Here is a 26,985-nt window from a genome sequence, read left to right as displayed (position 1 = left end):
ACCTCATTACGTCATTCCAATTCACACACAACACGACAAAACCCGGCGCGGCAGCCCCGGGGACATCGCGGAGCGGAGCGACATTGGGCGAAGGCGCGCGGGGAGGGCGGGGGGAGGAGGTGGGAGGATTGCGGGGTGGAGGGTGGACGCTGGATTGTGGATTGGAGGAGGGAGAGAGGAGAAGGGGTGGGGAGGGAAATCCGGAGAGGATAGACGAGTGGTGGGGGGGGAGAAGCCGAGAAAAAAAAAATTCCCCCTCTCAAAAAACCCGAAGCGGATTGTCCGCGTTCGCCGTCACCCGGAGCGCGATTGAAAATCTCTCGCCCCGCTTCTGTGGCCGGTAGAAGCACTCGGCGGCAGTAGCAGCAGCAGCATCATCATCATCAGCTGCAGCAGTCGCTTCATGAGCATCATGCGGGCGCCGGGTCGGACCCCAGCGCCCCGTAGCATCATCAGCAACGCCGCCGCCGCCGCCAGCACCACCACCACAGTTACTGTTACCACCATCATCAGCAGCAGCAGCAGCACCACCTTCACCTTCATCATCTCCCGCGGCGACGGCGGCGGAGGCGGAGAATCGGTGGCAGCATCATCGGCAGCAGCGTTAAAACTAGCACCATCAGCATCATCAGCAGTGTCATCGGCAGCAGCAGCAGCATCATCAGCAGTATCATCATCAGCAGTATCGGCATCAGCAGGACTGGCGCGCCTGGCAGAAGTCGTCTGGGCGGCAGTGCTGGCTGGCAGCGCGAGGCATCGGCAGTCGACACCACCACCAACACCGCCACCAACATCAACGCCAACTCCAAGGGCAGCAGCAGCAGCGGCGGTGCAGCAATGAGCAGCTGCAGGTACAACGGGGGTGTCATGAGGCCCATGTGCAACTCCAGCGTGGCGAGGAAGGGCGAGTGTCTGAACCAGGATCCAGAAGCGCAGAGACTCCAGCCAGAACTCGTGGCTTCTCAGTCGCCGGTGGTGTCGAGTGGTGACTCGGGCGGTGGTGGTGGTGTTGGTGTTGGTGGTGGAACAGCAGCAGCGGCCGTGGGTGGCAGGATCGAGCAGACGAACCCCATTCGCCCACCACCACCACCACCAGCAGCAGCAGCAGCGGCGGCTACCGGGCCCTCGTCGAGGTCCGTGTCGATCTCGAAGGAGGAGAAACCAAAAAAACACAACATCGGCTACCGCCTGGGACTCCGGCGGGCGCTCTTCGAGAAGCGGAAACGGCTGAGCGACTACGCGCTCATCTTCGGCATGTTCGGCATCGTGGTGATGGTGATCGAGACGGAGCTGTCGTGGGGGGTCTACACCAAGGTGAGACGCCTACCTGCTACCTGGGCGCTGGACGTGGTGGTGGCGGCGGTCGTGGTGGTGGTCGTGGTGGTGGTCGTGGTGGTGGTCGTGGTGGTGCTGGTGGTGGTGGTCGTGGTGCTGGTGGTCGTGGTGGTGGTTGTGCGGGTGATGATGGTGGCGGTCGTGGTGGTGCTGGCGGTTGTTGGTGGTGGAGTCGTGGTGGTGCTGATGCTAGTCGTGGTGGTGGTGGTGGTGGTGCTGGTTGTGGTGGTGGTGGTCGTGGTGGTGCTGGTGGTGGTGCTGGTCGTGGTGGTGCTGGTGGTGGTGGTCGTGGTGGTGCTGGTGGTGGTGCTGGTGGTGCTGGTTGGGCGGGTGATGATGGTGGCGGTCGTGGTGGTGGTGCTGGCGGTTGTTGGTGGTGGAGTCTTGGTGGTGCTGATGCTAGTCGTGGTGGTGCTGGTGGTGGTGGTCGTGGTGCTGGTGGTGGTGGTGCGGGTGATGGTGCTGGTGGCGGTTGTTGGTGGTGCTGATGCTAGTCGTGATGGTGCTGGAGGTGCTGGTTGTGGTGGTACTGATACTAGTGGTGGTGGTGGTGCTGGTGGTAGTACTAGTCGTGCTGGTGTTGGTCGTGGTGGTGTTGTTCGTGTGTGGGGAGCGGTGGTGTAGTGGTTAGCGCGCTGCACTACAAACCCGGCGACCAGAGTTCGATTCCCGCTCACGGCCACGAGACGAGTGACTATCTGAAGCGGTCCGTGTGATGCGCACATGACGACATCTAAAGACAAAGATGAGCCCCACTCCCGTGTAGCCTTTAAAGACTGTTGGGGCAAGTGCTGTTAGTAGCGAGTGGAACCTATGAAGGCCGGCAGGGCACACGAGGGGGTGGGTGGCCAGCACCACGCCCGGCCGCCTTTGTCTCCCCAGTGGCGATGTTAACGCACCGGGTACTTATTTGAGGCTGAGTCTACCTAGGGGTGGCCCAGGACCGCTTCACCTAATCGCCACTGGTGTTGGTGGCCGTGACCGGGAACCGAACTCGGGTCGCCGGTTTCAGTAGCAAAGCGCGCTGTGGGGAGCGGTGGGGGAGCGGTTAGCGCGATGCGCTCCGAACCCAGCGAGCCGAGTTCGATTCCCGCTCAGTGATTATTAGCTGAACCGGTCCTGGGCTTCCCCTAGGTCGACTCCGCCTCAAATACGTACCTGGTGCGGTGTATAAATATCGCCACTGGGGAGACAAAGGCGGTCGGGCGTGATGCTGGCCACCCCCCCCCCTCGTGCGCCGTGTCGCCCCAACGGTCTGTCGTGTTACACTGACGGCAGTTGTCGCACTGACGCACTCATACAAGGTCACACACACACGTGGATATGTCCAGACTCACACAGACACACACGTGGATATGTCCAGACTCACACAGACACACACGTGGATATGTCCAGACTCACACAGACACACACGTGGATATGTCCAGACTCACACAGACACACACACGTGGATATGTCCAGACTCACACAGACACACACACGTGGATATGTCCAGACTCACACAGACACACACGTGGATATGTCCAGACTCACACAGACACACACGTGGATATGTCCAGACTCACACAGACACACACACGTGGATATGTCGAGACTCGCAGAGACACAAAGACACACACAGACGCATGTCCAGATTCACAGAGACACAAAGACACACACAGACACATGTCCAGATTCACAGAGACACAAGGACACACACAGACACGTGGATATGTCCAGACTCACAAGGACACACACACAGACACGCACACGTGGATACGTCCAGACTCACAACACACGTGGATACGCCCAGACTCGCAGAGATACAAGGACAAAGATCCCCCGTATAGCCTTAACAGACTGAAGGGGCAAGTTCTGTTAGCGAGCACCTATGAAGGCCGGAACGGCACACGAGGGGGTGGGTGGCCAGCACCACGCCCGACCGCCTTTGTCTCCCTAGTGACAACCTACCTGCCTGGGCGCTGGTCGTGGTGGCGGTGATGGCGGTACTCATTTGAGGCCGAGTCGACCTAGGGGAGGCCCGGGATCGGTTCAGATAATCGTCTCGTGTCGCCGGGTTCATAGCGCAGCGCGCTAACCGCTACACTACCGCTCCCCACAAAGACACACACAGAGACACACACACAGACACACACAGACAGACACACAGACAGACAGAGACACACACAGACAGAGACACACAGACACACACACAGAGAGACACACACACAGACATACACACACACAGAGACATACACACACACAGAGACACACAAACACAGAGACACAGACACACACACAGAGACATACACACACACAGAGACACACAAACACAGAGACACAGACACACACACAGACTCAGAGACACAAGGTCAAATGCAGTACTCGCGTCACGCGGTGGTCACCTAGGTGAGTGGATCCGCTGCTCCATCGCATAAAACAAAAGTCGCACACGCATTGGCCCCGCTCCACGCGCCCAGTCAGGCAGCCAGCCAGGCAGCCAGCCAGGCAGCCAGCCGGGCACCCAGCCGGGCACCCACAAGGTCACCCAGTCACGAAGTCGTAACTTGCATGGCTACTCAATCGCGCGCACAGTCACGCACAGGCAATCTGACGCGTGTCTAAAAACAAAGACAAAGTTGCCCCCGTGTGTCGCCGTTAACAGACTGTAGGGGCAAGTGCTGCTAGCGAGTGGCACCTGTGAAGGCCGGCACGGCACGCGAGGGGCTGGGTGGCCAGTGCCACGCCCGGCCGCCTTTGTCTCCCCGAGTGGCGACGTTTACGCACCGCGCAAGGCACTCGTTTGAGTGCCCAGGACCGTTTCAGATTATAGTCGCTGGTGTTGGGAATCGCACTCGCGTCGCCGGGTTCGTGTTTACCTCGTGCTCCGTACGGTACGAAAGAAGTTCTCGGCACATACACACAGGTAGCGCAGCGCGCTATCCCACCACACGACCTCTGCACAACCCCAGTCGTACGCGATCACACACAGGTCAGTCACTTTGACACACACACAGTCACTTTGACACACGCAGTCACTTTGACACACGCAATCACTTTGACACACGCAATCACACACACACAAAAGATAAAGATCCCCCGTATAGCCTTAACAGACTGTAGGGGCAAGTGCTGTTAGCGAGCACCTATGAAGGCCGGTAAGGCACACGAAGGGTGGGTGGCCAACACCACGCCCGGCCGCCTTTGTCTCCCCAATAGCGATGTTTACACACCGCACCAGGTACTCATTTGAGGCTGAGTCGACATAGGGGAGGCCCAGTACCGGTTCAGATAATCGTCACTGATGTTGGCCGTGAGCGGGAATCGAACCCGGGTCGCTAGGTGTGTAGCGCAGCGCGCTAACCGCTACACTACCGCTCCCCACACACACACACACAGACAAACACACACACACACAGTCACTTTGACACACACACAGTCACACACACACAGTCACACACACACAGTCACACACACAGTCACACACACACGCACATTTAAACAGGCGCACCATCACACGAGGACGAAGATCCCCGTTCAGGCAACCTAGCGGGGACACCTTCGTGTGTGAGAGTGTGTGTGGTGGAGTTGTTGATTTGTCTTGGCGTGGAGCGGCGGTGTCGCGTGAGACACCCCAACAGTCTGACGAGGCTATCCGGGGGGTCTTTGTCTTTGATGGGGAGCGGTGGCGCAGGGGTTAGCGCGCTGCGCTACAAACCCGTCGACCCGAGTTCCAGTCACGCTGACGGTCACCAACTTTCTGTGAGGAATATCTAAACCGTTCCTGGGCCTCCTCTAGGTCGACTCAGCCTCAAATGCGTAACCCGGTGCGGTGTGTCAACATCATCACATGGGTGTGGTGCTGGCCACCCACCCCCTTGTCTGCCGTGCCGAACTTCATAGGTGCTCGCTAACAGCACTTGTCCCAACAGTCTGTGGAAGGCTATACGGGGGGTCTTTGTCTTTGTGTATGCGTGGGGAGCGGTGGCGCAGTGGTTGACGTAGGGCGCGACTCGAGTTCGATTCCCGCCTCACGGCCAACATCGGTGACGAATATCTCAACTGCGTCTGGGCATCCCACAGGTCTACTCGGCCTCAAATCGAGTGCCTGCTGGCGAGGTGTGTAAACATCACCCCTGCCCATATCGCCCCCTCCTGTGCCCTTCCGGTATTAATAGGTGCTCGCTGATAGTCTATCACAGGCTACACGGGGGAGCTTTGTCTGTGTGTAATACGTGCGTATCTGTGTGTCTCTTTGGTGTGGGGAGCGGTGGTGTAGCGGTTAGCGCGCTGCGCAATGAACCCGGCGGACCCGAGTTGGATTCCCGCTCAAGGTCAACACCCAGTGACGATTTTCTGACCCGGTCCTGGGCCTCCCCTAGGTTGGCTCGGCCTCAAATGAGTACCTGGTGCGGTGTGCAGTAAACATCGCCACTGGGGAGACAAAGGCGGCCGGGCGTGGTGTCGCTCAACCCAACCCCGCTCGAGTGCCGTTCCGGCCTTCATCGGTGCCACTCGCAAACAGCACTTGCCCCCTTGCCGCCTGTTCGAGGCTACACGGGGGATCTTTACCTTTTGTTTGTAAGTTGTGTTTTGGCGTCTTGCACGGCGGCACGGGGCGCTTCTCGCTGCCGCTGGGCTGTCGCAGCAAAGGCAAAGGTCACCCGTGTAGCCTTCAGCGGACCGCTGGGGGCAAGTGCTGTTAGCGAGTTGCGCTGCGTGGAGGTGCCCGTCACGGCGCACGAGGGGGGGGGGGGTCGTCAGCGCCACGCCCGCGGGGGGGGGGGGGCTTTGTCTCCCGAGTGGCGATGATTGCACTTCGCATCGGGTACATATTTAAGGCTGAGTCGATCTAGTGGAAAGATCCCCCGTATAGCCTGTAACAGACACGGGGCAAGTGCTGTTAGCGAGCACCTATGAAGGCCGGCACGGCGCACGAGGGAGTAGCCTGCCAACATCACGCCCGGCCGCCTTTGTCTCCCTAGCGGCGATGTTTACACACCGCACCAGGTACTCGCCCGACACTCGAGGTCACATTCACGAAGTTCGACTTGCAGACGCTCCGTCACACACGCAGTGTCACGGCGTAAGCGTCCCAGGTTTACAGACAAAGATCCCCCGTATAGCCTTCATAGACTATTGGGGCAAGTGCTGTGTAGCGAGCAGCACCTAATGAAGATCGGCACGGCGCACGAGGGCGTGGGTGTGGCCGTCACCACGCCCGGCCGCCTTTGTCTCCCCAGTGGCCATGTTTACACATCGCTACAGCAGGTACTCAATTGAGGCCGAGTAGACCTAGGGGAGGCACAGAACCGTTTCGGATAATCGTCAGCGCAGGTTGATGGCCGTGAGCTGGAATCGAACTCGTAGGGTAGCGAGCCCCCCGCAGTTTCAGTGTCACACAACAACCGAAATTCTCCACTAAGTGGCAGTGACGTCACCGCGGCGCTCGTGCCAGGCTAGGTGCACTTCGAGGCCACGTGGAAGTGTCGAGTGCTCGCTGGCAGGACAGACCCAGGCGCCAAGGGTCGACCGACTCAGATGGCTGGCCAATGCGCCTGCCTTGTTCCCCACTGTGCCAACTCGCTGCGTTTTATCCGCCACGGCGCTCCGCTCGTTGTTGTGAGCGTTGCTCCTCTGCACTCCACTGTTGCTGGAGGGCGACTGCCTCCGACTGCCCAGTAGCAGCGTCTCTCACGAACCTCCTCCACAGCGGCCGATAATGACGCCGCTGGTACCGGTCTTCGGCAAGTCTACTCAGCGACACATCCTTCTGTACGTACCACATCAGCCAAACAGAAGCTGCCTGGGCATGCGGTGGCTGGGCATGTGGGACACATGACGCAGCCAGCGTAGCTTCGCCTGCCAGAGGTGCTCATCGATGGGACTGTGTCCAGATCTTTCAATGATCCGTGAGCTCCTCACACAATTCCAGCCTGCAGTTTAAACCCAGGATGGATCGTAGGCGGGACAGCCTGAATGTGTCAAACCGGCGCAGATGTTCCATTAGAGGGTTCCACGTTTCGCAAGCGTAGAGAAGGGCGGACATGACCGTGGCCGAGATGACCCGACGCTTCGTGCGGAGCGACAGACCAGGTAGCTTCCACACGGCAGCGTTACGCAGCTGATGAAGAGATGACACACACAATCTCTCTGGCACACAGAATCAAATGATGTATTCTTACTGGAAGAATCCGATGAGCTATAAAGCTCTTTGACAAATGTCCACGATGGGAGTGCAAAGTATAGGGAAGGTAAACAAGTCACCTAAACATATATGCAAATAATTTTTTTTTTCAATCTTAGAAAGTAAATGAACTTATTTTTCAGACGCGACCTGGCCATCGCTAATGGTAGCTCACAAAGTGGCTGATCACGTGGACATTTATAGCAGAGCAATAATCTCAATAGTCGCACATTAACTCGTCGTCAATACGACGCATTTCTATTTTCGCGATCTAACCCGAGGAACCGACTTCCGAGCACCGAATGTTGAACTTGATTCGCGCCGCACGGAGCCAAACGAAGGGGACGCGTGTTTAATTAACGTCGATTTACTCACGATGATGATTGTGCTGCGATAGAGAATGTCTGCACATGCCTCACCACTCGGGTTAGTGTGCACTTGGGACGGGGTGGTGGTGGTGGGGGGGCGGTGAGATATCACTCGCTACTGATGTTGCTGCGGCCAGGAATCGAACTCCCCCTCCCCTCTCCCGCCGAGGTCATCACCAGGTTGAAGGTCGCAGGGCGCGCTGATCGCTGTGCCAACCGTGTAGTCTCACCACCACCACGACCACGACCACCACCACCACGACCACCACCACCACGACCACCACCACGACCACCACGACCACCACGACCACCACGACCACCACCACCACCACCACCATGACCACCACCACCATGACCACGACCACGACCACCACCACCACGACCACCACCACGACCACCAAAACACAGTTGGCGTGCCGCGTAGTGTCGTTGCAACTGCGCTACTCTACGGGACGTCTGGCAAAACAACAACCACCACCACGAGCAGGCCGCAGCGGCGTCTAGAACATCATGTGGCGCGCGTCGTGACGGCGCGCCGGAGATCCGTGCGGAGCTCCCCGAGGTGCATTGGCCTCGGGCTCGCCGAACTAAAACGTCGTCGCGGGGTCGGGCCAATCGCACACAAAAGCGCTCGCCACGCAAATGAAGCGCACACACAAAGCGCCCTCGCTGATGTTGTCAAGGAGGATGAACCATCGTCATCACGCCAACTCCGCTCAGCAGCAGCAGTGACTTGTGGCTGCTGCCCATCGCACGAAGACAGCGGTCGTCGCGTGGCGCTTTCAGACGCGCTGCTTTTGCGGCCGTCTGGAACGCTCTTCACATCCCGTATCAGTGAAGCCACCGGAGCTGTGTGCACTTTTAAAGCAGCATTATCATCGAGATTGACGAACTCATTTCTTTACAACGGCTTTGTGTGTTTAGTTTGTTGTCCACACGTCCGCACCTCCGATTTAGCTCGATTGGCAACGTACGGTGCGAAAGAAGTTCGACATACGTACATACATGCAACATACACGGAGCATGCGTACCACAGCAATGCCCGTCCCGGTGAGCTGCCCGACTCTATCCCTCCTCCTCCGGCCTGCACATCGACTCACCGATTAAGCCGCCACAATGTCCCGTGCCGAAGTCACGAGTTGATCAGCCCGTGACACTCCCCCCCCCCCCCCGTGTCCCCTCCTCCATTGCGCCCGGACTGGCCGAGTCGCGGGCGTCTGTCGCTCGCGAGCGCTCACAAAGACAAAGGTCCCCCCCCCACGTATAGCCTTTAGCGAGCTCTTGGGGCAAGTGCTGTCAGACGACGGGGTGGAGGGTCGCCACCACGGCCCCGCGTGGCCCCCTCCAGCGCTCATGTGTCATGCTCGGCACCGGGTGGTGATTTTGTTAACACCGAGTCGACCTGGGCGAGGTGCGGCACCTCGGTTCCTGGAATCACTCGCCGCCGCCGCTGTTGTTGTTGTTGGACGTGGCCCGGAGTCGAACTCGCTGCGCTAGCCACGGAAGCGTCGTCGCAACACGGAATGCGCACGCGCAGACTCGCGTTGAATGCCACTTAACAAAAATAATAAATCTCCATTATTTGTAAATCCACTGCTGCGCGATGAGCGTCTCACGCCGCGCTGGGCATGGGTGTCGTCTGACCATACTTCACCACGCTGGTCGGCACGGGTCGGTTAGGTGGGGGCTGGGGGGGTGACCCGTTGGTGGCGGGACCGGTTCGAATGTCACTCGCCCGCTCACGCTGGCCCGCCGTGATCGGAATCGAACTTGGGTGGCCAGTTTGCGTGACGGCGCAGTGCGCTAACTACTGCGCCACCGCTCCACCGCATACAGCACTTGCATTAAGGGGGGGGACAGTGGGGGGGGGGGGGGGGTAATTGCCTCCAGGGCAGCTGAGCGGCAGTCCTCTCCGTGATCTCCCGCCTCTCTCTCTCTCTCTCCAGGCGAGCTGCCTCCCAATTCGCACCTGAGTGTGCAGACGCTCAGGTGCGACGACTCTACGAACCAAACGAGCACCTGGCGCGGTGTGTAAACATCGGCACCGGGGAGACAAAGGCGACCGGGCGTGGTGCTGGCCACACCCCCTCGTGTGCCGTGCTGGCCTTTGTAGGTGCTCGCTAACAGCACTTGCCCCAACAGTCTGAGAAGGCTATCCGGGGGGGGTCTTTATCTTCGAGAGGGAGCGGTGGCGCAGGGGTTGGCGCGCTGCGCTACAAAACCCGGCGACTGAGTTCCAGTCCCGCTCACGGTCACCAACTTTCTGTGCGGAATATCTAAACCGTTCCTGGGCCTCCTCTAGGTCGACTCGGCCTCAAATGCGTAACCCGGTGCGGTGTGTCCACATCGTCACAAGGGCGTGGTGTTGGCCACCCCCCCCCCTCGTGTGCCGTGCCGAACTTCATAGGTGCTCGCTAACAGCACTTGTCCCAACAGTCTGTGGAAGGCTATACGGGGGGTCTTTGTCTTTGTGTGTGCGTGGGGAGCGGTGGCCCAGTGGTTGACGTGGGGCGCGACTCGAGCTCGACCCGCCTCACGGCCAACATCGGTGACGAATATCTCAACTGCGTCTGGGCATCCCACAGGTCTACTCGGCCTCAAATCGAGTACCTGCTGGCGAGGTGTGTAAACATCACCCCTGGGGAGATGAAAGCGGCCGGGCGGGCGTAGTCGTGGCCACATCACCCCCTCGTGTGCCGTGCCGGTATTAATAGGTATTCGCGAAGAGTCTATCACAGGCTACACACGGGGGAGCACCGTCAAGGTCGGTTTACTCGTGCGGCTGTGTGTACGTATATGTCTATGCCTCTGCGTGTGTGCACGTGTGTGTCTGTACACACGTGGGCTCTTGCGTGGGAGCGGTGGCGCAGTGGTTAGCACCAGCACGTGGTTGTCCGATGACGGCCAACGTCGGCGACGGATCCTACATCTGAACCCGTCCCTGCAGGGGATTCGCCTAGGGCGACTCGGCCTTAAATGAGTTCGTGGTGCGGTGTGTAGACATTTTGGTATCGCTGCTGCTCGCCAACAGCACTTGCTCCAGCAGCCCGTTAAGGCTATAGTAGTAGTAGTATAGTAGTAGTATAGTAGTAGTAGTATAGTAGTAGTGGGGGGGGGGGGGTTTGTCTGCCGTCGACTTGCGCACAAGTTCCGTTCACGAGACCCGATCGTTAGTCGAGCAGTTCGTAAGTCGGAAACACAAGAATGCACTGTTTTAAATGCCCATACGTCCAGTATTATGAAATGTGTTACGGTGCAAAAAATGAAAGGGAAGCTTTGTTAGATTCATAAATAAGCAGAAATATTGTCCATTTGCATGTAACACTGTAATAAACAATGTATAGTAAATAGAACACGAAATAAAGTAACATAGATAGAAGGAAATCTGTTTGATTTTCACTTACCTCGAGTCCCGATGATGGCTTGCTTGTCGGAAGGGGCATGATGAGTCCACACACACACACAACAGCAACCGCCATTCGCCACTAAGTGGTGGTGACGTCACCACGACGCTTGTGCCAGGCCATGTGCACCTTGAGGCCACGTGAAGTGTCGAACGCCCGCTGGCAGGAGGTCACGGGGCAGACCCAGGTGCCACGGGTCGACTGACCGAGATGACCGAGATGACTGACTGATGCACCACCTGTGCCCCCTACTGTGCCAACTTGCTGTGCTCTAGCCACCCGGCGCTCCGCTCGTTGTTGTGAGCGTCGCTCCTCCGCCTTCCGTTGTTGCTGGAGGGCGACTGCCTCCAACTGCCCAGTAGCAGCGTCCTTCACGAGCCTCCTCCACAGAGGCCGATCTTGACACCGCTGGTACCAGTCATCGGCAAGTCCACTCAGCTCCACGTCCTCCTGTACCACATCACTCCATCTCCTCTCTAGCCCGTGCCGCGCCCGTTTAGCCCCCTCGATCCGGCCGAACAAAAGCTGTTTCGGCATGCGGTGGCAGGGCATGCGGGCTACATGACCCAGCCAACGCAGCCTTGCCTGCCGGAGGAGCTCACCGATGGGACTTTGCCCAGATCTTTCAAGGATTTGTGAGCTCCTCACACAATCCAGCCTGGTTAAACCCAGGATGGATCGTAGGCAGGCGAGCCTAAATGTTTCCAACCGGCGAAGATGCTCCACTAGGGGGGTCCACGTTTCGCAAGCGTAGAGAAGGGAGGGAATGACCGTGGCCGAAAAACCTTGAAGCTTCGTGCGGAGCGACAGACCAGGTAGCTTCCACACAGCGTTACGCAACCGATGAAAATATATTGCCGCTCGACTGATTCGGAGTGAGACCTCTGCTGTTAAACTGGAGCCGGTCATAAGCACACTGCCCAGGTATGGGAAACTCTCCACTCTCTCCACTACTGCCCCATCACCGATTGGGAGTTGTGGGGGTGGAGTGTCCGATGGTACAAAATACCCAGGCAGGTGCTTAGTTTTGGTGGGGCTGATGGTAAGGCCCCACCTCTTAGTGGCACGCACAGACATACACACACACACAGACATGCACACACACACAGACAGACACATACACATAGATACACACGGGAACACACGCACACACACGTAGGCACAAAAAAAGATCCCCCGGGTAGCCTGTAACAGACTGTAGGGGCAAGTGCTGTTAGCGGGTGGCCAGCACCACGCCCGACCGGCTTTGTCTCCCCAGTGGCTATGTTTACACACCGCATCGGATACTAATTTGAGGCTGAGTCGACTTAGCGAAGGCCCAGGAACCATTCAGATAGGCATCACTGGTGTTGGTCGTGAGCAGAAATTGTACTCTGGTTTCTGGGTCCGTAGCGCAGTGCGCTAACCGCTGCACCACCGCTCCCTGCACACACACACGGGGATATGCACGCGCACACACACACACAAAGACAGAAACAAGGATCCCCGTATAGCCTAAACAGACTGTCGGGGCAAGTGTTGTTAGCGAGCACCCACCCCCTCGTGTGCCGTTCTGGCCTTCATAGGTGCTCGATAACAGCGCTTGCCCCAGCAGTCTGTTCAGGCTACATGGGGGATCTTTGTCTTTGTCTTATAGATGCACGTGGGGAGCGGTGGTAGAGCGGTTAGCGCGCTACGCTTCATACCCAGTGAACCCAGTTCGATTCTCGCTCACGGCCAACACCAGTGACGATTATCTGAACCGGTGTTGGGCCTCCCCTAGGTTGACTCAGCCTAAAATGGGTACCTGGCGCGGTGTGTAAACGTTTCCACCAGAGAGACAAAGGCGGCCGTGCGTGGTGCTGGCCACCCACCCCCTCGTGTGCCGTGCCGTCCTCCTCGCTAGCAGCACCTGCCCCTACAGTCTGTTGAAGGCTATACGGGGGTCTCTGTCTTTGTGTGTGCGTGGGGAGCGGTGGCGCAGTGGTTGACGTGGGACGCGACTCGAGTTCGATTCCCGCCTCAAGGCCAACATCGGTGACGAATATCGAAACTGCGTCTGTGCATCCCACAGGTCTACTCGGCCTCAAATCGCGTGCCTGCTGTACGGGGGGGGGGGATAGTTTGTCTTGTGTACATGGCATGTGTGGGTGAGGCACTTGTGGAGCGGTGGCGCAGCGGTTAGCGCGCACACTGCTACAAACCAGGCGGGACCCCGGTTCGATTCCCGCTCCACGACCAACACCGCGAACGGGAATCGTGAGCGAACACCTGAACCGGTCCTGGGCCTCCCCTGGGTCGGCTCGGCCTCAAATGAGTTCCCGGGGTGTGGTGCGGAGTTGACGACCGACAGCGAGCGTGGACGCTGACCACCGCAGCGCCTCGTGTGCCACTCCGGCATGAGGAGGCTGGTGGTCTCTGACGGCACTTGCCCCCAAGCAGCCTGCTGCTTGTTGAAGGCCGCACGGGGAGGTGCGTGCGGGGTGGGTGGTGTGTGGGGTGGGTGGGTGGTGTGTGGGGTGGGTGGGTGGGTGGTGTGTGGGGTGGGTGGGGGTCTTTGTTCTTGGCGGTGAGCGAGCGAGTGGGGCCCGGGTTTGATGTCCGCCACGGGAGAGCGACTCGTGGGCAGGAGCCACAGGTAGGCAGGCAGCCAGGCAGCCAGGCAGGCAGGCAGCCAGGCAGGCAGGCAGGCAGGTAGGCAGCCAGGTAGGCAGCCAGGCAGGCAGGCAGGTAGGCAGGCAGGCAGGCAGCCACGCAGGCAGGCAGGCAGGTAGGCAGGCAGCCAGGCAGGCAGGCAGGCAGCCAGGCAGGCAGGCAGCCAGGCAGGCAGGCAGGCAGCCAGGCAGGCAGGCAGGCAGCCAGGCAGGCAGGCAGCCAGGCAGGCAGGCAGCCAGGCAGGCAGGCAGCCAGGCAGGCAGGCAGGCAGCCAGGCAGGCAGCCAGGCAGGCAGCCAGCCAGGCAGCCAGGCAGGCAGCCAGGCAGGCAGCCAGGCAGGCAGCCAGGCAGGCAGCCAGGCAGGCAGCCAGGCAGGCAGCCAGGCAGGCAGCCACCCACCGTCGCCACCGCCGCTGATGTCGCCATCGATCGAGCGCCGGTTCAACCCGGTCCGCCGCTCTTCCCACCACCCACCCCGGGCCCGCCCTCCCCCAACCGTTCGGCTGATCATCATTAAGGGTCGTGATCGATCCACTGCTGGATGAACGCTCCCCCACCCACCCACCGACTTTTACACCCCCTCCCAGTCCACATCCCCCCCCCCCCGGTCCCGCGTGTTGCTCGACACGAGTTGGCCGCCCCGTTGGCGGATGTCGCGGTCTCAATTTTGGGCAAATTCAAAAGAATAACACCGCGAACTACTCCGCTGGGGATTCCAAACCCACACAGTGGCAATCATCGCCCCCCCCCCCACTACCCCCCCCCCCACACATCCCCCCCCACCCCCCACATCCCCCCCCCAAGATCCCCCGCCACCCCCCACATCGCCCCCCCCCCCCGACCCCCCCCCCGACCTCCCCCCACAGCTGATGGCCCAGACGGCCACGCCTCCCCGCCAGCCGCGTGCGCCATTCTTAAATTCCCTGCAACGGTTTTTGCTGTTCAAAAAGCCCCCCCAAGACAATAACAACAACAACCCCAAAACAATAGCAACAACCCCAAAACAATAACAACAACAACCCCAAAACAATAACAACAACAACCCCAACACGCCGAGCGGCGAGCGACAACCAGCACCCTTTGTTGTCTCTCTCTCCAATTCCTCGTCATGCGATGAAGCACGGTTGGCTACGTACGGTGCGAAAGAAGTTCAACTCTTGCCACCGAGCGAGTTAAACCTCAGAATCAGCATGTCTATTTATACCGCAGGAGGAATCCGATGAGCTGTAAAGCTCTTTATCTCCCACAGATGTTCAGTCAAGGGGCACGGGGTCAGAACGCGACAACCACAAACACGACGCAAACAACAGGGTAGGAGTGAAAAGTGTAGGAAAGGTAAATACATAACTTAAAAATATGCCAATAAAACTAAACTTTTATTTTTTAATTCTAGATTTGAAGCTTTCGTGACTGCAAGGAATCATATTCTTAGGTTTTTTTCGGTAAAGTCACGTAGGTAAAACATCAAAATTAATAAAAATAAAATAAAAAATCACGACGTTTCGGAGGCAACACAAGTCTCCGTCATCAGGTGGGACCGTCACATATTTTTTATATTATCAGCTAAAGGCGCACTGAGGTATTAACTCATTTCTCAGAAGCCACCTGGCCACAAATGATAGCTCAACACAGTGGCTTATCACGTGGGAATTTATGGCAGCCAAAAAAAATCAAAATAATATCAATGCATGTTGATTCTAAATGTGTAGGGAAACACCGGCGGCCCCTGATTACAAAACATCCACACGACCACGGGGAGAGAGACACGCGAACTCCGAATATACAGCAGGCGTCAGGGTCTGGATCGAACCCACGACCTCCTGTGTATCAGGCGAGGTAGTCAACATCTCCACCCCGGTGCACAAACACCACGTTGGCCGGCCGCCACGTGTTTGTGGGACATTTGGAAATCCCTCCCATCATCGATTTCCTCCCAATTCTCGCAATGACCTTGCCGGGATTAACAACTTGTGTACGGTTCGTATGCATGCTGAATTTAATTCGCCACCGCTCCGTTGATGCAATTTAAACTTGCGTTACTTATTTATTTAAGGGGCGACACGGTGGTGTGATGTTGTCTCCCTCGCCTGGTATACAGGAGTTCGTGTTTTCGATCCCGACCCTGATGCCTGCTGTATATTTGGAGTTTGGGTCTTTCTCTCTCTCATCATCATCACGGTGGCTAGGAGATGTTGACTACCTCGCCTGGTATACAGGAGGTCGTGGGTTCGTTCCCGACCCTGACGCCTGCTGTATATTTGCAGTTTGCGTCTCTCTCTCTCTCTCATCATCATCACGGTGGCTAGGAGATGTTAACTACCTCGCCTGGTACACAGGAGGTCATGGGTTCGTTCCCGACCCTGACGCCTGCTGTATATTTGCAGTTTGCGTCTCTCTCTCTCTCATCATCATCACGGTGGCTAGGAGATGTTAACTACCTCGCCTGGTGTACAGGAGATCGTGGGTTCGTTCCCGACCCTGAAGCCTGCTGTATATTTGCAGTTTGCGTCTCTCTCTCTCTCTCATCATCATCACGGTGGCTAGGAGATGTTAACTACCTCGCCTGGTACACAGGAGGTCGTGGGTTCGTTCCCGACCCTGACGCCTGCTGTATATTTGCAGTTTGCGTCTCTCTCTCTCTCATCATAATCACGGTGGCTAGGAGATGTTAACTACCTCGCCTGGTGTACAGGAGATCGTGGGTTCGTTCCCGACCCTGAAGCCTGCTGTATATTTGCAGTTTGCGTCTCTCTCTCTCTCTCATCATCATCACGGTGGCTAGGAGATGCTAACTACCTCGCCTGCTATACAAGAGGTCGTGGGTTTGATCCAGACTCTGACGCCTGCTGTATATATGTACTACTCTATTTACGAACATTCGACTTACAATGTTTCAGAGATACGAACAAACCTGTCCGTATGTCCAATTGCTGGCATCTACACCTGCAGAACGTGAAGAACCAGTGGCATCTACATCTACAGAACGTGAAGAAACCAGTGGCACCTACATCTGCAAAACATGAAGAACCAGTGGCATATACATATACAGGAGATTATACAACTTTTAAATCCATTCCCCCGTGTTTTGTGTTCACGCCGTACAAAGTGCTTGGAATCGACAGGCGCAAAGTTCGACTTACGAACGAATCGACTGACGAACAGACCTCTGGAAGATGACTCGCTTGTAAATAAAGGAGTCCCTGTATTTGGCGTTTGCGTGTCTCTCTCTCTCTCTTCGTGGTCGCGTGGATTTTTTTCCGGGTCCTCCGGATTTTCCCTTTACATTTAGAATGAAGGTCACGCGTTTAGATTTTTTGGCTGCTATAAATTCCCACGTGATGATGATGAGCCACTTCGTTGAGCTATTATTTGTGGTCGCCAGGTCGCTTCTGAAAAAAACGAGTTGCACAGATCAGTGGCGCCTTACCTGTGAAAGTAAAACAAAAAGTTAATAGTAAACAAACGCCACTCTTAAATGTAACACCTTGTAGAGCTTTCCCGACACCGGTTTTATGATTCGAAATTGACTTTCTGGGTGAGATCGCCACGTGAGTAGAATGTGTGTCGTGCGCCCGCCTCCACCCGACACACGATCAACGTTGGATGAGTTCACTTTTTGAAAACATTGCGGTGCTGCTGCTGCGTTTGTGGCGGTGCACAAAGCACAGCCAACAACAGCAACAGTCAAATCAACACTTCCTGTGTCAACGACACGCACGTACCATCCCTTCGTGTGCTTTGAAGAAGGGCTCAGGTCCGAAACGTCACCTATTCTCTATTATTGTGTTTTTTTCATCGAGCAAGGTTATTGTAAGAACTTGTGGGGGGGGGGGGGGACAAAGTGGAACGGTGCGAGGGAAGTGGAAAGAGAAGTGAGGTGACCTGCGGTGTGGTGAGTGACTGGGTGGGTGGGTGAGTGGGTGGGTGGGTGAGTGGGTGGGTGAGTGGGTGGGTGAGTGACTGGGTGAGTGGGTGGGTGGTGGAGTGGGTGGGTGGTGGAGTGGGTGGGTGAGTGACTGGGTGAGTGGGTGGGTGAGTGGGTGGGTGAGTGGGTGGGTGAGTGGGTGGGTGAGTGGGTGGGTGAGTGGGTGGGTGAGTGGGTGGGTGGGTGAGTGGGTGGGTGAGTGGGTGGGTGAGTGGGTGGGTGAGTGAGTGGGTGGGTGGGTGAGTGGGTGGGTGGGTGAGTGGGTGAGTGGGTGGGTGGTGGAGTGGGTGAGTGACTGGGTGAGTGGGTGGGTGAGTGACTGGTTGAGTGGGTGGGTGGTGGAGTGGGTGGGTGGTGGAGTGGGTGGGTGGTGGAGTGGGTGGGTGGTGGAGTGGGTGGGTGGTGGAGTGGGTGGGTGGTGGAGTGGGTGGGTGGTGGAGTGGGTGGGTGGTGGAGTGGGTGGGTGGTGGAGTGGGTGGGTGGTGGAGTGGGTGGGTGGTGGAGTGGGTGGGTGGTGGAGTGGGTGGGTGGTGGAGTGGGAGGGTGGTGGAGTGGGTGGGTGGTGGAGTGGGTGGGTGGTGGAGTGGGTGGGTGGTGGAGTGGGTGGGTGGTGGAGTGGGTGGGTGGTGGAGTGGGTGGGTGGTGGAGTGGGTGGGTGGTGGAGTGGGTGGGTGGTGGAGTGGGTGGGTGGTGGAGTGGGTGGGTGGTGGAGTGGGTGGGTGGTGGAGTGGGTGGGTGGGTGGTGGAGTGGGTGGGTGGGTGGTGGAGTGGGTGGGTGGTGGAGTGGGTGGGTGAGTGACTGGGTGAGTGGGTGGGTGGGTGGGTGGGTGGGTGAGTGGGTGGGTGGGTGAGTGGGTGGGTGGGTGAGTGGGTGGGTGAGTGGGTGGGTGGTGGAGTGGGTGGGTGGTGGAGTTGGTGAGTGACTGGGTGAGTGGGTGGGTGGTGGAGTGGGTGGGTGAGTGGGTGGGTGAGTGAGTGGGTGGGTGGGTGGGTGAGTGAGTGGGTGAGTGACTGGGTGAGTGGGTGGGTGGGTGACTGGTGGGTTGGTAAGTGGGTGGGTGAGTGGGTGGATCAGTGACTGGTGAGTATTTGTGTGTGTGGGTGGGTGGGTGAGTGGGTGGGTGGGTGAGTGACTGGTGAGTGGGTGGGTGGGTGGATGAGTGACTGGTGAGTATTTTTGTGTGTGTGGGTGGGTGGATGAGTGACTGGTGGGTGAGTGGGTGGTGTCGCCACTGGTGTCCTACGCTAAGAACCCGGCAACCCGAGTTCAAGTCCAACACCCGTGACGATTATCTGAACCGGTCCTGGGCCTCCCCTAGGTCGACTCAGCCTCCAATGAGTACCTGGCGTGGCGTGTAAACATCGCTACTCGGGCGTGATGCTGGCCACGCACCCCCTCGCGTGCCGTTCGAGACTTCCATCGGCTGCTCGGGAACCACTCGAACAGTCGGTTAAAGGGCTACATGGGGGATCTTTGTCGTTGTGAGTGAGTGAGTTAGTGGGTGAGTGGGCGAGGAGGTAAGTGGGTAAGTGGGCGAGTGGGTTAGTGGATGAGTGGGTTAGTGGGCGAGGGGGTAAGTGGGTGAGTGGATGAGTGAGTTAGTGGGTGAGTGGATGAGTGAGTTAGTGGTGAGTGGATGAGTGAGTTAGTGGGTGAGTGGATGAGTGAGTTAGTGGGTGAGTGGATGAGTGAGTTCCCCCCCCCCTTCCTCCCCCACCTCTGATAGATCCCGTGACGTGTCCCGGCCTCTACGCGGCACCACAAACAAATCGACGTGTTCCTCAGTAACCACGCGGCCTTCATAGTATTTATATATTTATATATATAATGCGTCGACGTTTCGGGCAATGACCCTTTTCCCATCGCTATGAGTGTGGTGAGTTTTGTTGTTTTTGTTGTTGAAGTGTGCTTGTGCACCACTCTGTGTAGGTCGACTCAGCCTAAAAAATGGGTACCTGGTACGGTGTTTAAACATCGCCACTGGGGAGACAGAGGCGGCCGGGCGTGGTGTTGGCCACCCACCCCCTCGTGTGCCGTGCCGGCCTTCATAGCTGCTACTCGCTAAACAGCACTTGCCCCAACAGTCTGTTAAAGGCTATATGGGGGCATCTTTGTCTGTATGTAGAACTTCTTTCGTACCGTACGTAGCCAACCGTAATAAACGGAGGTGCGTGGGAAGGACATCAAACTCAAGACAAAAGTCGGTTCTACAGAGAGGAGTTCGTCAATCTGGATGATGATTTAAAAGTGGCGTAGCTCCCAGTGTTGTCGAGTGCTGTGTGTCGTTCGTGACGTGATGCGTGTGTGTGCTGTGTGTGTGCTGTGTGTGTGCTGTGTGTGTGCTGTGTGTGTGCTGTGTGTGTGCTGTGTGTGTGCTGTGTGTGTGCTGTGTGTGTGTCGTTCGTGACGTGATGCGTGTGCTGTGTGTGTGCTGTGTGTGTGCTGTGTGTGTGCTGTGTGTGTGCTGTGTGTGTGCTGTGTGTGTGTCGTTCGTGACGTGATGCGTGTGCTGTGTGTGTGCTGTGTGTGTGCTGTGTGTGTGCTGTGTGTGTGTCGTTCGTGACGTGATGCGTGTGCTGTGTGTGTGCTGTGTGTGTGCTGTGTGTGTGGTGTGTGTGTGCTGTGTGTGTGTCGTTCGTGGCGTGATGCGTGTGCTGTGTGTGTGTGTGCTGTATGTGTGTGGTGTGTGTGTGCTGTGTGTGTGGTGTGTGTGTGTGCTGTGTGTGTGCTGTGTGTGTGTCGTTCGTGACGCTGTGTGTGTGCTGTGTGTGTGTGTGTGCTGTATGTGTGTGGTGTGTGTGTGTGCTGCGTGTGTGCTGCGTGTGTGCTGCGTGTGTGCTGTGTGTGTGCTGTGTGTGCTGTATGTATGTGCTGCGTGTCGTTCGTGACGTGATGCGTGCTGTCTGTGTGCTGTATGCGTGTGCTGTGTGTGTGCTGTGTGTGTGTGTGTGCTGTGTGCTGTCGCCCACCACCACCACGTCCTCCTCCTCCTCGTCGACCTCCTCGTCGTCGTCGTCGTCGCCGCTTGACAGACGTCGAACATCTCCCTGGCGCTCAAGTGCCTCATCAGCCTCTCCACCCTCATCCTGCTCGGACTCATCGTGGTCTACCACGCGCGCGAGATACAGGTCAGAGTCGCACACTCACACTCAGTCTCACACTCACACTCAGTCTCACACTCAGTGTCAGACTCACACTCAGACTCACACTCAGACTCACACTCAGACTCACACTCACTCAGACTCACACTCAGACTCAGACTCACACTCAGACTCACACTCAGACTCACTCAGACTCACACTCAGACTCACACTCAGACTCACACTCAGACTCAGACTCACACTCACTCAGACTCACACTCAGACTCACACTCACACTCAGACTCACACTCAGACTCACACTCAGACTCACACTCAGACTCACACTCAGACTCACACTCACACTCAGACTCACACTCAGACTCACACTCAGACTCACACTCAGACTCAGACTCACACTCACTCAGACTCACACTCAGACTCACACTCAGACTCACACTCAGACTCACACTCAGACTCACACTCTGTCTCACACTCTGTCTCACACTCTGTCTCACACTCAGACTCACACTCAGACTCACACTCACACTCACAGTCAGTCTCACACTCACACTCAGTCTCACACTCACTCTCACACTCAGTCTCACACTCAGTCTCACACTCACACTCAGACTCACACTCAGACTCAGACTCACACTCAGACTCACACTCTGTCTCACACTCTGTCTCACACTCAGGCTCACACTCAGACTCAGTCTCACACTCAGACTCACACTCAGTCTCACACTCACACTCAGACTCACACTCACACTCAGACTCAGTCTCACACTCACACTCAGACTCAGACTCACACTCACACTCAGACTCAGTCTCACACTCACACTCAGTCTCACACTCACACTCAGACTCACACTCACACTCAGACTCACACTCAGACTCACACTCAGGCTCACACTCAGTCTCACACTCAGACTCACACTCAGACTCACACTCAGTCTCACACTCAGTCTCACACTCAGTCTCACACTCAGACTCACACTCACACTCAGACTCAGTCTCACACTCACACTCAGACTCACACTCAGACTCAGTCTCACACTCAGTCTCACACTCACACTCAGTCTCACACTCGCACTCAGACTCACACTCAGTCTCACACTCAGACTCACACTCAGACTCACACTCAGTCTCACACTCAGACTCGGTCTCACACTCAGACTGACTTACACTCAGTCTCACACTCACACTCAGTCTCACACTCAGTCTCGCACTCAGACTCACACTCACACTCAGTCTCACACTCAGACTCACACTCACACTCAGACTCAGTCTCACACTCAGTCTCACACTCACACTCAGTCTCACACTCACACTCTGACTCACACTCAGTCTCACACTCAGACTCACACTCAGACTCACACTCAGTCTCACACTCACACTCATGCTCACACTCAGTCTCACACTCACACTCAGTCTCACACTCAGATTCACACTCTTGGTTGTAGGAGCTCCCTCGCTAAACTCCCTCCCCAGCAGGCCGCCTGCTGTATATAAAAACAATTCACCTGAAGACGATGGCTTGTCTTGCTATCGAAACGTCGTCATTTATCAGTTATTTTTTCTACCCACGTGTCTTTACTGAAAGAACCAAAGAGTCTGAATTCCTGCAGTCACAAAAGCTTCAAATCAAGATTAGGACACTACACTATACACTACACTATACACTACACACTATACACTACACTACTATACACTACACTTTACACTACACTATACACTACACTACTATACACTACACTACTATACACTACACTACTATACACTACACTATATACTACACTATACACTACACTATACACTACACTATATACTACACTATACACTACACTATTATACACTACACTACTATACACTACACTATTATACACTACACTACTATACACTACACTATTATACACTACACTATACACTACACTACTATACACTACACTACTATACACTACACTATTATACACTACACTACTATACACTACACTACTATACACTACACTATTATACTCTACACTATACACTACACTATTATACTCTACACTATACACTACACAACTATACACTACACTACACTATACACTACACTATTATACACTACACTATTATACACTACACTTTTATACACTACACTATTATACACTACACTTTTATACACTACACTTTTATACACTACACTATTATACACTACACTTTTATACACTACACTATTATACACTACACTATACACTACACTATACACTACACTACACACTACACTATACACTACACTATACACTACACTATACACTGCACTATACACTGCACTATACACTACACTATACACTACACTATACACTACACACTACACACTACACTATACACTACACTATACACTACACTATACACTACACTATACACTACACTATACACTACACTATACACTACACCATACACCACACTATACACTACACTATATACTACACTATACACTACACTACAATTGTTAATGTTGTAGTGGGTTAACTCTCCACACACACAACTGGTTAGTACTAAACTAGTATACTACACTATTCACTACACTATACACTACACTATACACTACACTATATACTACACGATACACTACACGATACACTACACTATACTCTACACTATACACTACACTATACACTACAGTATACACTACACTATACACTACACTATACACTACAGTATACACTACAGTATACTCTACACTATACACTACACTATACACTACACTATACACTACAGTATACACTACACTATACTCTACACTATACCCTACAGTATACTCTACACTATACACTACACTATACACTACAGTATACTCTACACTATACACTACACTATACTCTACACTATACACTACACTATACACTACAGTATACACTACACTATACTCTACACTATACCCTACAGTATACTCTACACTATACACTACACTATACACTACAGTATACTCTACACTATACACTACACTATACACTACACTGTATACACTACACTGTATACACTACACTGTATACACTACACTGTATACACTACACTGTATACACTACACTGTATACACTACACTATACACTACACTGTATACACTACACTATACACTACACGATACACTACACTATACACTACACTGTATACACTACACTATACACTACACTATGCACTACACTATAATTGTTTATTTTGTCGTACGTTAACTCTCCAAACACACAGCCGGTTAGTGCTGAACTAGTAACCTATTTGGCCACGTTCTGCTTACGTGACAAACCCCTTACTAATCGTCTATGTCAGGTGGTGGCGGGTTTAACAACACATGTATATTCATGCGATCCAACCCATATGTTTTTAAAAAGTAATATGACGGATACTATTGGTAGCCAAAGCCGACTACGACTAGTGAGTAGTACGTGTTAAAAGGATTGTTTTCCCTGCTCCAGTCCTGCCGGAGATAATCCAGCAAGCCCAGACGGATTGTTAATCTCACATCCTGGATTTAACTCTGCCTTCCTGGTTCCTGTCTTGAGGATTCTGGGCGACATTTGAATGACAATCGTTGTTGTTGCTGTCGTTGTATTTCACTGCTGATGAATTTGGTCGGGAGAATTGCTCTTGAACTCGCCCACTGTGAGCGAGTGTTCTGTGGGTGAGTGGGTGAGTGAGCGAGTCGGGAGGGTAGGTGAGTGGGTGGGTGTGTGAGTGAGTGAATGATCGAGTGAGTGAGTGGGGTGAGTGAGTGAGTGAGGGAGTCGGGTGGGTGGGTGGGTGAGTGAATGACTGGGTGAGTGAATGACTGGGTAAGCGTCTGAATGAGTACATGAGTGAGTGAATGATTGAGTGAGGGGAGTGAGTGAGCGTGTGAGTGAATGAGTGAGTGGGTGGGGCGAGTGAGTGAGGGAATGATTGAGTGAGCGTGTGAGTGAATGAGTGAGTGGGTGGGGTGAGTGAGTGAGGGAGTCGGGTGGGTGGGTGAATGACTGGGTGAGTGAATGACTGGGTAGGCGTGTGAGTGAACGCGTGAGTGAGTGAGTGAATGATTGAGTGAGTGAGTGGGGTGGGTGAGTGAGTGAGCATGTGAGTGAATGAGTGAGTGGGTGCGATGAGTGAGTGAGGGAGTCGGGTGGGTGGGTGGGTGAGTGAATGACTGGGTGAGTGAATGACTGGGTAAGCGTCTGAATGAGTACATGAGTGAGTGAATGATTGAGTGAGGGGAGTGAGTGAGCGTGTGAGTGAATGAGTGAGTGGGTGGGGCGAGTGAGTGAGGGAATGATTGAGTGAGCGTGTGAGTGAATGAGTGAGTGGGTGGGGTGAGTGAGTGAGGGAGTCGGGTGGGTGGGTGAATGACTGGGTGAGTGAATGACTGGGTAGGCGTGTGAGTGAACGCGTGAGTGAGTGAGTGAATGATTGAGTGAGTGAGTGGGGTGGGTGAGTGAGTGAGCATGTGAGTGAATGAGTGAGTGGGTGCGATGAGTGAGTGAGGGAGTCGGGTGGGTGGGTGGGTGAGTGAATGACTGGGTGAGTGAATGACTGGGTAAGCGTCTGAATGAGTACATGAGTGAGTGAATGATTGAGTGAGGGGAGTGAGTGAGCGTGTGAGTGAATGAGTGAGTGGGTGGGGCGAGTGAGTGAGGGAATGATTGAGTGAGCGTGTGAGTGAATGAGTGAGTGGGTGGGGTGAGTGAGTGAGGGAGTCGGGTGGGTGGGTGAATGACTGGGTGAGTGAATGACTGGGTAGGCGTGTGAGTGAACGCGTGAGTGAGTGAGTGAATGATTGAGTGAGTGAGTGGGGTGGGTGAGTGAGTGAGCATGTGAGTGAATGAGTGAGTGGGTGCGATGAGTGAGTGAGGGAGTCGGGTGGGTGGGTGGGTGAGTGAATGACTGGGTGAGTGAATGACTGGGTAAGCGTCTGAATGAGTACATGAGTGAGTGAATGATTGAGTGAGGGGAGTGAGTGAGCGTGTGAGTGAATGAGTGAGTGGGTGGGGCGAGTGAGTGAGTGAATGATTGAGTGAGTGAGTGAGTGGGGTGGGTGAGTGAGTGAGCATGTGAGTGAATGAGTGAGTGGGTGCGATGAGTGAGTGAGGGAGTCGGGTGGGTGGGTGGGTGAGTGAATGACTGGGTGAGTGAATGACTGGGTAGGCGTGTGAGTGAACGCGTGAGTGAGTGAATGATTGAATGAGTGAGTGGGTGGGGCGAGTGAGTGAGCTGAATGAATAATGGGCGCATTGTTAGACGCTTGTACACCACGTGACAATTACATTTGTTTGGCTGTGTGAGGTGGTGAAGGGTCTCGACGATACATCATCTGGCCACAATTACGTTCTTGGCCGAACCCAAACATCTAATGATGAACAATGCCATTGGTTGCGGCACACTCTGTGCACAGTCAGCCTCTTCGTGTTGTGGCGAGGTGCGGCGGTCATCCTCGTGAGTGGTCTACACCCATACCCTATAGTACTCGAAATATCCTATAGCACATACTCCACACCCTATAGCCCATACTCTAGAGGCGGGGGATGGGGGGGCGGGGGGGGGTTCAACAGCTAAACAGCGCCACGTGCATTACCCGCTAAGGGGTCGTCCATAAATGACGTCACGCACCTAGGGGGGGGGGGGGTCAGACATTTATGACGATGTGTGACGAGGGAGGGGGGGGGGTGAGAAATGTGACGTCACATCAAAATGCGCAACTTGAAATAAATATAGACAGCACGTTCTACTTAATTAAATATACTTTTTAATAATTGTTTTCTCCTAGAACATTAAATACGCACTACAATGACAATAGTTTAAAGCGATTTGAAACATGTTTTATTTTTGGAGGGGGGGGTGGGGCAGAACTTTGTGACGTCATATTTGAGGGGGGGGGGTCTCACTTTTTGTGACCCCGTGTGACGAGGGGGGGGGGGGCAAAAATCGTCAAAAATCGCGTGACGTCATTTATGGACGGCGCCTAAATACAAATACAAGAGCAACTCATCTAAAAACTACGTTTCATTTGACCAGCTCGGGCCCACTGAGCTGCATAGCTCTCGTTCAGAAGCGACCTCGCCCTCACCA

The 26,985-nt window shown here is 55.1% G+C and overlaps 1 protein-coding gene across 1 annotated transcript in view; it reads left to right on the top strand.

Moving 5' to 3' along the window:
• Positions 1 to 334: 334 nt before the first annotated feature.
• The window catches only part of KCNN3 (potassium calcium-activated channel subfamily N member 3), a 124,494-nt gene continuing 97,843 nt past the window's right edge, over positions 335 to 26,985 (top strand). The window contains exons 1-2 of the mRNA XM_078879346.1: positions 335 to 1,314; positions 20,866 to 20,961. Coding sequence (XP_078735472.1) covers positions 838 to 1,314; positions 20,866 to 20,961 — 573 coding nt within the window. The 5' untranslated portion in view covers positions 335 to 837. The remainder of the gene's footprint in view (positions 1,315 to 20,865; positions 20,962 to 26,985) is intronic.

The sequence above is a fragment of the Lampetra fluviatilis genome, chromosome 53 (assembly GCF_964198595.1).
Source record: "Lampetra fluviatilis chromosome 53, kcLamFluv1.1, whole genome shotgun sequence".
NCBI lineage: Eukaryota > Metazoa > Chordata > Hyperoartia > Petromyzontiformes > Petromyzontidae > Lampetra > Lampetra fluviatilis.
This window is presented reverse-complemented; position numbering and strand designations above follow the sequence as displayed.